The 17007-nt window shown below is 40.7% G+C and overlaps 1 protein-coding gene across 1 annotated transcript; it reads right to left on the bottom strand.

The window, feature by feature from the left end:
• Positions 1–28: 28 nt before the first annotated feature.
• Positions 29–4294, bottom strand: mrps22 (mitochondrial ribosomal protein S22). The gene is made up of 8 exons (XM_073487122.1): positions 4156–4294; positions 3285–3442; positions 3034–3198; positions 2446–2589; positions 1653–1736; positions 1257–1402; positions 1024–1132; positions 29–431 (listed from the first exon to the last, which is right to left on the bottom strand). Exons 1-8 carry the CDS (start codon positions 4280–4282, stop codon positions 339–341), a joined length of 1026 nt encoding a protein of 341 aa, XP_073343223.1. The 5' UTR covers positions 4283–4294; the 3' UTR covers positions 29–338.
• Positions 4295–17007: the final 12713 nt, after the last annotated feature.

Genomic DNA, 17007 nt, shown 5'->3' with positions numbered 1-17007 from the left:
GCAGTTATTTTACTCCAACAACACGTCACACAAGTAGAAAGATCTTTATTTCGTTATGTACATTTGACTCAACACATCAGGTTTCACTCAGAGGTCTAAATGAAATTCACATATAGACAATAACAGCATTTTCCTACAATTTCTTTACATGGATAAATGACCAACATTGTGAATCATACAAGCCGTTTCAAGTCGATGACTTGAGTCTGCAAGTGTACGTCTTCTGGTTTTCAACCCAAACAGTGAAAGAACCTTAAGATTTTGTACTATTTTTAGTCCGTTCCTCTGGTTTGCTCATTGTGGATGAATTTGTATATTTCTATCTAGGAGCAGGCCAGTCAGGCAGCGGAGCTCTTAGCAGCTATCTGCTCATACGCCTGCAGGGCCAGCTCAATGAAGCCCGCCCTCTGGGACTCCTTCTGGGCATATATCTGCAGGGACAAGGGTCAGAGGTCAGCATAATGGAGGAGAGACAGGTCACACCAATTACTCTGAGGTTGGGTCTGTGCAAAAAAACAAAAGTTCTAAAAGTACAAATAATAATTCTTTTAGTGCCCAGCTAATAAAACACAGCTAAGTATGTGCTCCACAATGAAGCGTGACTAAACGAGAGGCCTTGTGCGATAGTGACTGTGCAGACAGACACACACCCGTGTCTCCTGCCGCTAACCTTGCACATTAAATGGCTGTCATTCTCAATGTCGCTCCCCTCTGCTTCAAGGCCGAGGGGATGTGAGCGCTAATAAGACCTGATGTGTCCCGGGCTTGGCCCCACAGTTCCCACGCTGGAGACAAACCCAAACCTCTCACACTGGAAACCTTAGATGAGACAGCCTTGATGTGACCTCTCAAGAGCTACACTGACTCCTGATTTACTCCAATGCCTGAGGGACACCATTTATATGACCTGGGCAATTTCTGGATCAAATGGCAATAAATAATATATAAAAAGCAAAGTGAATACAAGTGTAAAATAGAGCTACGAGTCAGCAGATATTTCCTGTCAAGGTTGTGTGTTCTCACCTTCAGCAGTTCGGTGCCAGTAGCCTGCTGGCTGGCAGCTTCCTGGGCTGACTCACTGTGCGGGTGGACCATGTGGAACAGGGACACTAAGCTCACTGCATCCTGGAAGCTGGAAACAAACACAAACTGGGGGCTTAGGCTGCATCCTTCTGTCGGCAGGTACAGTGGCTGGTGTAACCTAACTAAATTTAAAATTGTCAAATTCTCAATTTTAAAAGACAGACACAACTCACAGCTCCTTCTTCAGCATATCCACTATAAGCCCATCCACCCTGCGAGCGTTGACCAGGTACCAGGTCATGCCTCCAAAATGTCTGGTGGAGTGCAGCAGCTCATATTTGCCGTGCTTGTCCAGATCCTCGTAGGTAGCTGCATGGACCTAGACATATGTACAGGATAGGTTATGATCCTAACTTCACTGGATGTTCAGCACAATGCTCCTCACATCAAATTCATTAGCTTCCAATCCACACGATTGTTCCCATTTTACACTCGCATATCAAGTGGCCTAACGAAAATATAGAACCTGACTGTGGACATTTCATGGTTTAACAGCCTATGTACAGTCTGCAGATTTCAGTGCAGTTGGTGATCAGGTCAAAATAACAGGAAAATCAATGTCATCTTACCCTGATGTATTCTGAGGAGTCTGGCTCAAATTGGACCAGACACAGGTTCAACACGTCCTCATGGCGGTCCTGGGAAAACACCATCTAACAGAGAGACATTAATAAATGAGAAAAGCCTCTAGATACTCATTGGACACCCACACAGGTGTTTCCACTTATTCTGCCTGATTACTCTTCTCAGGACTGGAATAATGTTTGTAGACCTCACAGACCTTCCCATCTCAGGGATGACAGTTATAGCTTTATCACTGAGTGTGTTTACATGCACATGTGTGACCCAGTAATTACTACAGCCCGACCGAAACTCGATATTTGACGACGATGCCAATACTGATATTAGGAAGTAAAAAATTTAGATCAAGATTCGGCCCCTTAACACTCATTCTTCGCAATGATCACTCAAATGTGGTTATAAAACCCTTGTGACATGTAATGGAGGAAGGATATTTTACAGTTTAACAATAAATGCAATTGCTGAAAGTGACACCAGTGCATTGAAACAGTAAAATTACTGGGGATTTAGTAATCATCCCAAGCACCATTTTCTGCATTATAATGTAAAAAAAATGTGCTGCTCTGCCTGAGAGAAAGTGATCAACAAAACAAGTGGAAACAATCTAAATGTATGTACACAAACCTGGGCATGTATACAGGATTAACATTATGTAAAGCCAGTTTATCTTGCAGGTCAAATTGGAAAGACTATTCCTCATCTTAATGTCACCACGGGAAAGGCGGTCATCTCTGATCTGCTCAGTGTAACAGGAGGAGGCAGCAGGCAGACTTTTCCTACCTTAAGGTTCTCCTCCTTGAAGATGACAGGTGGTATGATTTTGCGTCTGTCCTTGGGGAAGTAGATCTGTATGAGCCGGTCTCTCTCCTCCCAGGTTGCTTTCCTGAGGGTGCCATTGGGCTCCCGTACAACAATAAACCTTTCCTGGATGAATAAGAAAGTGTATAATGTATATAAAGGGAGATATTCGAGAAATGTGAAAGTCCTGAGTGCATTATCAAAGTACAATATTGTGTTTCAAACTAAATTTATACAGATAACAAAACAAAAAAGTTTGGACATTTGTGATATAAGTTGGAATCAAAAGTATAGAAACTAATACAAACATTTGAGCAGCAAGGATGACATCTCACTAAAATATTTTTTTATTTACGTTATTTTATTTTATAATAGGACATCAAAAATAGCCCTTAACTAACTGAGTTTATAAAACTTAACCCACTTCTATAGACAAGAAAATAATGCAAGATATGTGAGCAGCTACACAAACTCATGCTGCCTCTTTAATTCTACTGTGGCATGCAGTTAAAAATCCCCCATCCAACCCTCAGTTACACATATTAACACAAAATAAAGCCATGTGCCTACCCTGTGTGGGATGTCGTAGGTGATGTCTGTGAAGACGTATTTGGCTGTGTCCATGCCATCCAGGAGCTTATCCTCAGACAGCACATCGTTGATGGGCTTCCTCTCTGGCAGGACGGGTGGCATCTGAAGCAGCTTCTTAGCCTGCTCTTTGGCTGACTCCATCGCCTGGGAACATACACAAGGGATTGGTTGAACAGGTGATACAGGGCCATGTGTGACTGGGAAGTTATTATGGTTTATCTAAAGGGTACCTGCTGCAGTTGCTCATCTGTCATGAGTTTATATGTGGGCGGTTTCAGCTCTTGTTTAATGGGCCGGAACACTTTTTGCAGGTCCAGGCCTGTTATCCTGGTGAGGATGTCCTGCACAGCTGGATCTGTGAACTGCGGCTTTGCATTGTCTGAGAGGGCTGGATGAAAAGTGACACGAGTTAATCACATGTACAAACTACACAACCATAAACATTAGCACTTTAAGTTCACTAGTTTATCTCAAATCGGCTAACATTGTTTGCACCCTACAGTGAGTGGCCACGACTGGAATGTAACTGGACATCTAATGCATGTTTTCTAACTTGTAGTAAAGGAACACGCACCAGACTCCTTACAAATATTAGCATATTTAAGGGTTACTTTGACAAAAGCTGTGGCAATAACTAGGTAGGTTACCGTTAGACCTTTCGAAATTTATGCAACTCCCCTCTCCAATACGACATGCACTTTAAACTTGTAACTTTTTAAATTAATTTCACCGTAAATTCTGCCATATTCTTTGGCTGAAATTCACGTTGTTATCGATTTTCAGGTTAATGCAGTGGGTAGCCAGCGCTGTTGACCAGTAAGGTAAGACTTTATTAGAAAGATGGTGACACTTGATTAGCTAACTACCGAACGCAATGCCGAATTCATACAAATACTCAAATTCATTTCTAAAGATATCAAATATTCTTCGACATGGTCTATATCTGTGCCAATGTGTGAGGTAATCTTAAAGAGGCAGATTTGTTAAGGGAGTGTGACACCCGCACTGACAGAATAGAGGCTAACGAAACACGCTACAAGGTCAGTGTTACACTTAAGAAAATAAGTCAACAACAATGATGTCCACTGCATTAAAACATACCGTTGTCTTGTGTTGCACTACAAAGCGTCCTGGTGGTACATCTCGCCAACATTTGCTTGCTCTTCTGAACATTTTTCGCCCGAGAGTAGCTCCGAAATAAGCACCGTGCTGTACCGAGCGCCGCCATGTTTGTTATTACCTCATATCGAGGCGACCTGACCTTTCACCTTGCAGCTCAGCAGCCAGGCAGTGGTGATGGGATATGTAGTGTTATTTTCGTCCTGTCCGTAAAAGCCCATACACAGACTATCATTTGTTTATTTTTGTTTCCCACGGCCTATGAGCCATTTTATCAACACAGTAAAAGACAAAACAAGCAGACCAAGAGGCAAAACGTTTGGTTTTCAGCACTGCTCTGCTTTGTTAATGTGGGGCTTTTTGTGCAAAGGTCCTTTAACAATGTAGGAAAGTCATGTTTTCTCATGTAATACATTTTAAAATGTTCAGACAAAGATAGATGACACCAGAACTGACAGTAACTATAAAATAGAATAGAATAAATATTAGAAGTCCATTAGGCTGTAAAATTTGACCTTTAAAAAGTACTTTGGGAATTAATGTGTTTAAATATAATTCTGTTATGGGACAGATTACTGTAGTTCTCTGGTATCTGGAACCTTTTCACACTTTAAAAAACAGTTTGGTTTAAAATAACAAAATCTTATAAAACAATTAATTTACATTTTTGATCACCAGGTGGCACTATGCTACCAAATATCCTGAAAACCTGCAACGTCTTCACAAGATGACCAGTAAAGCCTCTTACTCTTGTTCTCAAGAGGACAGTTTGAGATAATGCTCATTTATACATATTGTGCGTGAATATCAGTCTCACAGCCTCTTTTGTCTATCTCATCTCTGTGTAGCCTACACACATTCCTAACCTGTCATGACATTGTGTTCTTCAGTTGGCAGATAACTTCTAACTAAAATCTGTCTGGACGATAAGAAGTGTGAAAAGAAGTTAAACACTTTTCACATATGCTTAGAAATGAACACTCTCTACCAAAACAGTTGTATTTGCCCACTCATTTCATTTAAAGTGTGGAACTGAATTGATGTTGAACAATTACCCATGGTCATAGCAATCTGTAGATAATTTAGGTTATGTAACAATTGCAGAACAATCACACTCACTCTTAATGTTGGTTGTTTTTTGTTTTGTCTGATTTCTTTTTTTTCTTTTTTCTTTTTACTTTTTACTCATAATAGATTTTAATGATGGCCATTTAATAATGGTGGCATTTTAACAGGAGGGTCATTAAGAAAAATATATAGGCCCATTGTATTTGATATAAAATTTGGGATAAAATGCTTAATGGTGTGCTTTAAAATTCTGAAGACTTAAGACGAGAGAAAGGATGCAAATATGCATATATATATACACACATACACACACACAACGTGCTGCATGATACATTATTATTACACTGACTATACTCTTCAGTGTTGCTCGCTAAACTGACACAAAGTCTGAAAGAAGTAAGTAAAACAGATTTAAAAATGTCTGTCTCGCTGCAGTGCTTCACGTAGTCCAATAAATCCTTGAACAATAGAGATACTGCACACCAGGTCATGCAGCTTTGGGGTCTGCTATGGCGGATTTTTCTCATTAATAACAAAAGGTTTATTTTATAAGAAGGGAAGCAACCATTAGAAAATTAAGACAAAGTTACAACAAGCCAGCTTGTAGTTAAAATTTACCCAAAAAGATCATCTGTGATAGAAATCAAACTGTCACTGCTGTTAGTGGTACAATTGAGTGGAACCGGTGAAATCTTCCACTGGGGAAACTGTTCTGTGAACTGCAAATATCACCCTTTAACATTTACAGGAGTATAAAGACAACTAAAACACCTTATTTTAAATTACAGTCTAATAAGTTTGATCAACTGTGACATATTGAGGGTTAAAGTTGTATCTGTCGTCTGACTGAGTCAAAAATCCACTTGAGTAAAAATATAAAAATGATTTTAGCATAGCATGGCATGTTCTAATATGTGATCAGCAGGAAAAGGATAATTCTGGCAATATTGTATATTCTATTATAGAACATTGTTAATATTATACAACATAATAGAGAATGTAATATATTATATAGCCTATATAAACAATACTTACCTGTCTGCAGCTCTGTGCCTCAAACCCACTTTTCCCAGTAAAGATGTAAATGCAAATATACAATTTACATTAAAAAAATAACGCCAAAGTTTTTAACAGATGTTTCTCAAACAGGAGTGGAAATGATTTGTTGGAGACTATTTTCAGACACAGATTTGGTGTGCTTGGTGAGTATTCACAGCCGCAGGACAGCGTGTGTGGGAAGAAACCACAGTGTGTGTGTTCATGATAATGAAGGAACGTGTCATCCCGTGCAACAGTATGACTAACTGATGTGTTTGAAACTGTTTCTTTTCTCTTTTGAAGCTCAATGGCACGAATGAGTCATGTCAAGTCAGTTTATTTATACTGCGCATTTGAAAACAACGGAAGTTGACCCAAAGTGCTTTTCGGTCAAGATGGGACAGAATCTGCCTCAGGTCAGGTATGCACCAGTAAAGAAATAAAATGTACATAAAAGGCAATAATGTAATTATAAAGAGAAGGAGCGACAAAAAAAAGTCAAAGCTGATGAGGTCAAAATCAAAGTAATATAAGAAGTGAGGGAAAAACCAACGACTAACATGATAAAATCAAAGTCGAAGCAATAAAACGAGGATATATCAGGATTTGATACGCAGACTAATATTATTGTTGACAATAAGGAAAATATAAATCACCAGATTTAACCAGACAAAAGGAGGTAATAATAATTATTTAATGGAAGACTCCCAAACAGTTGACCGTCACTAAATTTTTTAAGTAGATAAGCTTTTTTTCAAATTTTCGGTCATCATGCAGGGATTATGAAATCACATGACGCCATCTATGTCTGTTTCTGTCTGGCTCTCTTTATCTCCAGCACACACATGCACAAAGTACAGTAATGGTCACAATCCCCAAACATGATCCACAAACTCAAAAAGCAGCCGCCACCACACAACCCATAGAGATCATTAATAAAGCCTCATGTGCCACGCAGGATCCTGTTTCCCCTCTCCCCCATCCTCCTCCTTCCTCCTCCTCATCCTCCCCCCTCCCTCCTCCGGGCCCTGACTCCCCCACTAATCTGCAGTAGGATTTAGATATTAGGCGGACAGATGGAGGTGTGGCTCTGTTGGTAATGAGGTGAGCAGTGGCAGCGATTGCGGAGGCCCAGACACCGACGAAACGACGTGTGGATTGAGCTGTAAGAGGCCCCTACACAACCAGATGTACACAGCTGTCACACTGCTGACAGAAAGTAATCCTGCGACCCCAGCCCAGTGCCAGAGAGAGACAGGGTTAGTATCTCTGCTGTGGAGGCTTTAATGACTGCAAGGTATTAAGTTAAGTTAGTTAAGAAGAAAATATCTATCTATCTATCTATCTATCTATCTATCTATCTATCTATCTATCTATCTATCTATCTATCTGTCTATCTATCTATCTATCTATCTATCTATCTATCTACAAGTATTTGCAGGAAGGGGAGCATGAACCTTCAGTGTAACTCTAAGTGATCCTAAAGTGGCACTTAGCTTCAGCTCACAGGTATGAAATGTGAAATGCTCGCTGCTGAATTGGAATTTCCGTTCACTGCCCGAGCTGACATCGAATTGACCCTGAAATAGAAGACACGTGGTAGGATCCACACACTCGCACACATAGTTGTCTTATTAGTTAACACGTTACATTTGATGTCATGTTCTTTTTTTGCTTTGCAGTCAGCATCTCCAAAACTGGGCTCACTAAGTATGTTGAGTATGAAAAATACAGTTATGATTTCACGATTTAACTCTGTGTTTAACTCATTAAAATCTGTGGTCTTCAACGGAGGGTTCGTGACCCCTCAGGGGTCCTGTGAGTTACTGCAGGAGGGGGGAAAGTGTAGGAAAATACAAATTAACATGCACATCGGACATATTATCAGCAAAGATACACATAAAAAAAAAAGTGCAATCATGTCAACAAGCTAACCGAACTGTGTGTGGCACCTATCCATAATGACAAACTAGTCAGCTAACTACGTATTATTGAACCATACTGGCCAGTTTTTTACACTGGGTTGTGTCATTTATCCAACAAGAGACTCTGACGTCCCCTCCACCTCAGAAACCACCGGAGAATTTATAAAGGGTGACACATGACACTATAGGCCACCCTGCGTGTCATTGCAGGCCTCAGTTTAATATGCAAAATCATTTTGATACAATATACTGTATGTGGTAGGTGGTCTCTGCTCCATCGCTCTATCAGCTAAGGGGTCCTGGTCCTACATGATGGGAGTTTGCATTATAACATTTGCAGTGACTTGCTTGCAAAAACATCACAAGTTTTTTAAGACGGGAGAATTTTTGTCACTTACAGATGAACATTTCTCATATAAACATGTCATCATCTTAAATAAATGATGCACTATTACAGATGAAAATGCCTATTAATACATTAAGTCATTAATATTAACCCCAGCTCAACTAGCTGCAACACCAATATGCAGCTTACGTGTGAATGCATCAATAATAATCACAAGCCAATGATATAGTTATATATAAAATAAGGTTAACCTCTGAGAAAGATAACTCTGCATACTGACTACTTTCTTCTGCATCTGTTTGCATTTGTACTTAAGTATAATTTTGAATGCAGAGATTTAACTTTTAATGTGTCTGAGCGTTTTTAGTATTTTGAGAGTACTTCATCCAGCTGTGCTCCTGTGACAGTCAGTGGGTTGAGTGTGAGAGTGTGTGTCAGCGTGACTGGGAGCAGCAGGAAGCTGAGAGGTGAAACCTGAGTGTAGAAGAGGGACTGGATGTGGGTGGGGGGAGATCATGGAAAGGGGATGCAGGGGGTGTAAAGGGTGGTGGGCCGGTAGGTGGGCGGCTGGGTGAGGGATGGTGGTGGTGGGGCACTCTGGGAATGACTCGCCGCACATGTTTATTAAGCTTTCTGCACAGTGGACGGAGAACGGGTTCACAGCAGGGTGAAACGGAAAGGTGCGTGTGTGTGTGTGTGTGTGTGTGTGTGTGTGTGTGTGTGTGTGTGTGTGTGTGTGTGTGTGTGTGTGTGTGCATAGAGCGAGCGAGAAAATGTGAAGAGGATGTCTCTCCTCAAACAACTGAAGCCGTCAAATATGTAGGACTCAGAGAGGAGATGATGGAACAAATAACTTCATTTGAAACTTGTCATTGTCAATTTGGCACATTGTTTCCATTCTGATATATGGGATTTATGAAGTGATGGGAAAACATCTGTGTCTTTGTCAAGTGGTTTGCAACTCGGGTGCAGACAGCCGTTCTCAGATGTTCTCAGTTTATAATATTCTTGCTACACTGTTCTTATTCTTGTTTTGTTGATATTGGCTGTATTTCTTTATGGTTTGGGGTGTCACGGTCCCCGCTGCTGTAAAAATGTTTTATAAAAATAAAAAATAAAACAGGAAGAGATAATAATCACTGCAAAATCTTCAGATTTGATTCTTTAAAGTATATGTTTTTGTATTTTCTACTGACGACTAGAACTCAATATGTAGAAAAGTATTGAAGTTGAAGTACTTTCCTTTGAAGCTCCTCAGTAGCTCACCTGGTAGAGTGTGCACCCCATGTTCTTTGCAGCGGCCCGGGTTCAGTTCCAACATGCCACATGCTGTCCTATCAAATAAAGGCATGAAAAGCCCCAGCAAATTATTTTAAAATAAAATACTCCTTCCACAAATGCATTTGATTAGGGTGATAAAATGACCGTAAAGCATTAATATGACACCATGTGAGGAAGATTTTACAATTTATATGGTATATGAGCTATGCATGAACAGATAAATACACAGAGAGACAACTTTATGTTGACCTGGTAATGTTAGGTACCGTACGTTTGGTGTCAGTGAGGCCCAGGAGAGGTGGAACTCCCTGTCAGACCTCTTATGATCAAACTGCCATAAAACTCCAATAACAGAAATCCAAATAGACTATTAACAAGTTTGTTAATGAAATGGAAACACCCAAAACTATTATTTATAACATCATCAGAACAAAATCGGATTAAATAGCAGTCAAAAAGTAGTGAAGTAGCATTGTTTTTGTGTTTTTTGACCCCAGAAACAACATTAAAGTTAATTGCTTTGTTCAAATGTGTCTATATTTGTAATTTGTTGGCAAACTTCTGGTTGTCATCTATGACTCTTATGTTGTATCTTTAATTTGCTGCAAATGATCTTGGTAATTTCTTTCTATTTTGACTGTTTTATGCCACCATTTTGGCAGGTCTGTCTTTTAAAAAAGATATATTGTTTCTCAAGAGATTTCCTGGTCAAATAAAGGTCAAATCAAATTAAAAAATTATTTGTTTTCATTCGGATTCATTTCCACAAATTATGTCACATTCAATAATTCTTTTGTATTTATTCATGTAAAGTACAACAAATCGAATCATACTGCTGACAAGTGATTTTAATGCTGTCTGATGCAGCTTGTAAAAGAATTTGGAGATTGTTGTAGTGTGTGTGTGTGTGTGTGTGTGTGTGTGTGCGTGTGTGCCTGAGGGAGATATTGTGGCTTGAGAGTGGGCACTCAAGGCCAGTCTTATTCTCCTCCTCCTCCCGTTCTTTGAAGAGGAATGAGGATGGGAGAGAGGGCAGATAGAAGGCCAGGGGAGACGCAGCGATAGGAGAAGTGAGGGGGAGACGGAGGGGAGGAGGGGAGGAGGAGGGGGGCAGAGGGCGCAGTGACATTACCTCCGATGGCCTCCTTCTGTTGTTGATTTAATATTTCAAACTGATGGGTTCAAATACAGGAAGAAAGTGCAAATCCATTAAATATTTAAATACTTCTATAGCTTTATTTCTTTTTTTTTTATAAACGAAATAAAGTTATAAACGTGTCACCCAAACTAACACATATGCTCCATTAGACTCTCTTCTACTTTTTTTTAAAGCAAAAATCTGCCAGTTAACAAAAGTGTAACTTTAATCTACTGAACATCTTTGGACAACTTAAAAAACTTTCTGAAATTAAGTAAACATAACCTCTTAATTAATGCACTAATTGCATTTAATTAATTGCACTATAAAGACATAAAGATTGCACTATAAAGACAAAATACAGGCTGGAATAAAGAAGCATTTGCTTTTTCTGTCTGTTGGAAAGAAGAGATACAGACAGGAAACGAGGAAAGAGAAGGAGAGATGGTTATGACAGACAGTAAAGGTCCCCTGCTGGAACCAAACCGGGACGTTGCGGTCATATGGTATGAGTCTTAACCACCATGCCACCAGGACACCTCAAGTGGAATAATTTTAACCAGCTGACTAAATGTTTCTTTTGTATGTGTTTGTGTTTTTGTTTTATTATTATTAATTTTTTTTTAAAGATTTTATGATGGAGCTTCTGAGTTTGCCATTCACTGACATTTGGGACAGAGACACAGAGAATAAAGGAAAGAGTCAGAGGGAGTACAGGGTGCGTGTGCATGTATGTGTTTGAGTGTGTGTGTGTGTGTGTGTGTGTGTATCAGATGGGGGCTGTGAGAAGGTCAAAGTCAGGGAATGCAGGAGGTATGTACGCTGACGGCAGCAGAGTTCACCTGCACCTACTGACCTTACTGACCTCCATCCATCTGTTTATATTCACTGATTCTATGCCTCCCAAATAACACACACACACACACACACACACACACACGCACACACACGCACACACACACACACACACACACACACACAATCAAAGCTTTGATGGAGCAGGTGATATTTTGTTTATTTCTTATTGGCTCATAACTGCTTTGTTAAACATGACGAACGCCACATTTATTTTCTGCACTGTCTAGTGTCTGGTTAACTTCCACTTTAAACACTTTAAACACAAAAAGTACGCAACAGTATACTGTGTGTGGACACAGAGAAAACAGTATGGGGAAAAAACACCACGTATAGAGTTAATTAGTTTGGGCCTGCAGCTAACGATTATTTTCATTGTCAATTAATATACTTATTATTTTATCATTAAACGATTGGTTGTGCTCTATAAAATGTTAGAAAATGGTCAAAGATGTTGATCAGTGTCTCCCAAAGCCCAACATGTTGCCCACAATCCAAAGGTATTCAGTTTACTGTCATCGAGGAGTAAAGAAACAAGAACATATTCACATTTAAGAGCATGGATTTCAGACTTGTTCCCTCTAAAAATTACTCAAACCAATTCATTGGCTCTAAATTAGTTCATCATTCTATCATGCATATGTTACATTTCTTCAACAGAATGACCCACTGTTTTCAGGTAGTGCATAAAGCTTGAGAGGCTATTCAGACATTTATTACAGTTATCCATATATTGATTTTTTCTTTTACATTTTAAGTTAAGTGCTGAGATTTTAAAATGTAGCAAGGTCACTAAGATGAATTTAGACGGTATAATAAACATGAAAAAACGTTGCATGTTAGTCAAACTTATTGGAAAGAGAGATTTCAACTTTGGCCAGAGGTACTGTGGTGCTGTTGTGCATGCACACAGTTTTGTGTATTAAGAGATTATTACTTTCAGTTTTACCTTAGTAAAAGTAGCCTAACTGGTCTTGTTTGAAACCTATGGGATCGGCTGATTGCATGTGTTTCTGCCTGGTGGGACTTTGTTGCAGCAACGCTGCTATATTGCCAGATCTCAGTTATTACTTCACTGAGTACAATGTCAAATCAAGTTTATTTCTACAGCACATTTGAACACCGTTAAAGCTGGCCAAAGTCCTGTACAAAAACACATATCAAATATAAAGTAAAAAACACAAATAGAAACATACAAACAACAAGGGACAAAATACAATGTTATAGACAAGACAACAGGTTTAAAGATTAGAGGGCCCAGAATATCTAACACCAACTGCTTCACCAACCTTTAACAGGACCTGCAAAAGTTCTGTCGCTGTTATAAGAGCTGACAAAAATAATAATGACCATGGCTATAAAAAATAAACCCGAACTGTAATTATTTTAGTTTTTAAGTTAGTACTGTAAGAAATGGCTGCACACATAGATGCGCTGTTACACACATAAAAAATGACTTCAGCCTCACCTTCATCCCCCATGACCCCCCCGCCAGCTCCAGCTGAAAGGCAAACCAACACCGAACCCACACACACCTCCATCAGACCTCAGCACTGCATTTGTTTCCAACTAAACCCCCGGGCCGGTCGGGTTTACGGGGTTTACATGCAACGCGAGAAGCAGCACACACTCCGGCATCCCCCCCCACCCGCTCCCCTTTCACTCTCACTTTGTTATTTTTATAATTTAAGATTGGGGTGGGTAAGAGATGGGGTGACAGGGGGAGCGTGGCACTGATAAGGTAGCTAATACCCAGCTTTTTAAAAGGTCAAAGGTCACCTCTGCTTGACTGGGTGGTGGTTGGGGTGTTTTATGTGTATGGGGGGGCTGGGATTTTTGGGGATGGGTGTTAGAGGAGAGGGGGTGTCTTTTATCATTTTATATTTAGCAGTAATAGAAACAAAATAAGCAAAAAGCTGCAGAAGTAAAAGGAGAACGGCAACGGTGAGCAGAATCAGGGTCCCACAGGAACAGGAAATCCAGTGGGATCAGCCTTCTGATCTGCCCCAGCACTCAGACAACACACACACACACTCACACACACACACTTGCTACCACTAAATCAGACTGTTGATTGAGCCGGCCTCTAATTTTAGCCGCAGACCTCCGGCTCCCAACCAGCAGCCCTCTGCATCCCAGGTCCGGTTGGGAATTGGGGGAAGAAGAGGTGATTAATAACTGTCATGTCTGTCACGGCAGAGCGGCGCACGAGAGGGGAGGGTCCAGGGCGCTGACGCTGTGGGGGGAAATGGAGTTACACGCGAGATGCTAACAGCTGTTGTTGTTGATGTTGTTGTCCGGGTTGGAGAACAACTGGAGCGTGTGCATGTTTGTGCATTTGTTGCAGCTCAGCTCTGCACAGACCCCTCACTAAAATAACTGTGTGGTCGTGCAACATACAGATAATAAGTTAGACAATATCCAATTAAACTAGTATGTTGTAGCAGCAGAGCGAAGGACACAGATAGATTCATAGAGAAAAATCTTAAATTAGTTTAGAATGTTCTTGTGTTCTGAGCGTTATCTGATTATTTATGTCCATCATTTAAATTTGCAGAAATAAATTGAAATTATAAAGATACAAATTCAGATGTCATTCAAGAAAAATAATCCCGATGTGCATTCATTAAATAAAATGTAATGATGTTGCTGGAGGTGACAGGGATCGGTGTAGTTTGTCACAAAGACAACAGGGAAGGACAGAGGTGGACAGAGTGTTCTGACTCTCTGATGGTGAAGCTGTACACCGTGCCTCTCTTTATACTGATAACACACACATATATATACAGTATATGTGCACACACCACACGCAGCCACTGCTCCACATCAGGTCACACATTCTGTCTTTCCTCTTTCGTTTTCCTTTAACCTACATTTTTGATCTTCTCCTTCCAACTTTCACTCTCGATGCCTTTACACTTTCACCAAACTCACCAGAATGTTTCAGAACATGATCTCACTCTACATCTTTATCATGTGATCTGACTCATCTTCTACCATACCTCCACTCCACAGTGACACTCAGCTGGAGTCACCGCTACATGTAGATGACGGACCACTAGAGGGCGTTAGGACAGAGCACTATGGCTGATAACAGAACCAACCTCACCTGATTCCCTCGAAATACTCCACTGTGGCTTATACAGGCCACAGATAGATTAAATAAACTATATTAAGCTCTGTGTTGTTCCTCCTTCCTCCTGCATTTGTCATACTGGATGTGATCAGTGTGTGTGAAGTGATTTCTTTGTTTCACCGGAATATTTTCAAGTGAATACACAACCCAGTATCACGGCAGTTTGAGACCAAATAGTGACAAAATTTAATCTGAAGGATTTGTGTAAATATGCACAAATTGTAATTTTAAGTTAGAATATTTGTGTCAATGTACATGAATACTAAAGATTACATTTGGTCACCATTTCAGAAATAAATCTATATTAACATAACCCTTACCTTAACCAAAGTGAATCCTATCGGCTCCATTTCGTGACTGTGTCACAATCTGTTACTGTTGTTGTCTGAACCTAACCACAGACTGGATGTGAACCCTAAATTCTGGTTTGACAGTTGTGCGCCTGCCACCCGCCCTGACCGCCTCCCTGCAGCTCCAGCACGGTTCATAAATGTAGCGTTTAATTTGGACAAAGAAACGTGGTGCAGGCAAGAAAGATAGTCGTGCTGAGAGTCATGAGAAAAATGTAAGTCTGCGTCCATGTGCAGAAATCCTGTAGAATATATTATGTGGCTATTTCACAAACTATGACGATACTAAGTAAAAGATAAGTAAAAGATTAGAGGAAAATAGAAGAAATATGTCTTTTCCCTGTTTTCCTCAGAGAGATTTGGGATAATGGTCATCAGGAAGGTTTCAACAGGACACGGAGTAAGGAGGAGTGTGTTTGAAGGTTTTCTATATACAAGAATACTAAATTTTGAAGATTTACCACGGCTGAGTCTGGAGTACGAGTGTAATGTCACAAGTAATTTCACACTCTTTCACTTGGAGCTCTGAATTACACATCTTACATCACTCGTGCACTCTTTCTCTCTCATGCGAACACCCGGACACACTACACCCTTATATTACATTGCTTGTCAGTGCTGTGTAGAAGGGTTTAATCTTAATTAGCAGCCAACATTAGAGATGTTTAGACGCGTCTGTCAGCACCAATCACTTAGAGCCGAGCTGGTTTCGAACAAATCAGCTGCAGTTGACCTTGTTTCTTTGATGATTACCCAGTTTGCACCTGTTCGCTCTGCCACAGGTAAACTCCTGTTATGACTGCATCTGATAGACAGTGATAGAAGCGTGGAGAAATTGTTGCAAAGTCGCACAACGGTACAGCGGGATTACAAACTTCGAAATGTGCATATCAGAGCAAGGCTAGATTTTTGGTAAGTTGAGCTGCGGTGCACAGTGTGCATGCACTCAAGCATGCACGTGGGTGTGTGTGTCCATCTGTGTGAGTGACCTCAGTCCGTCCACCATACTGTATCTCCGGCCCTGCAGTCTGTGTATCCCCTTGTGTGTGGGAGGCTCCAGGCGTTTGATGTGGCTGACGGTCGCCTCCTCTCTCCCTTTGGCCTCAGATCAGTGGCCTGAATCCGCGTGGGCAGGCCCGGTTGAGATGACCGCAGCAGTGACGGTCAGCTGCCAAACCCACTGGTCAGGTTCTCCTCGGTCACATGACCCTGGTCACGTGACCCAGTGGGGGCAGCCAATAGTGTTGCTGCCCTCGTCTCTTCATGCAGTGGGAAAACATTCCAACAGCTGGCCTCGGACAGTTCCAGAAACATCTGCAACGTCCGCCACTGGTGAGAATCTTCCCCCCTGCAGCTTCAGAACATAACCTTGTGATAATAGAGTCGGTGGATTAGGAGTGATATTAAAAAGGCGCTTTATCTTCCTTCAGTACCCGACACTCTTGTGTCCCATGGTGGATTTTGATCAGCTGTGGGAGAGCATGAAGTTTTTAAGAGCCCCTCATCAGATCAGCCTGACACACAGAGTGGACTTATCTGTAGAGGTGGTGGGGTTATTCCTTATCTTAAAGCAGATCTAAGTGTGTGTGTGTGCATGTGTGTGTGCCGGAGAGCGCTCCATAGCCTTTGACATATTGTTAATTTGAAGAATGTTTGAAGTATGATGCAACATCAGCTGCTCTCACTTAGCTTTGAGC

This window comes from Pagrus major, chromosome 2, assembly GCF_040436345.1.
Source record: "Pagrus major chromosome 2, Pma_NU_1.0".
NCBI classification, from domain to species: Eukaryota; Metazoa; Chordata; class Actinopteri; order Spariformes; family Sparidae; genus Pagrus; species Pagrus major.
This window is presented reverse-complemented; position numbering and strand designations above follow the sequence as displayed.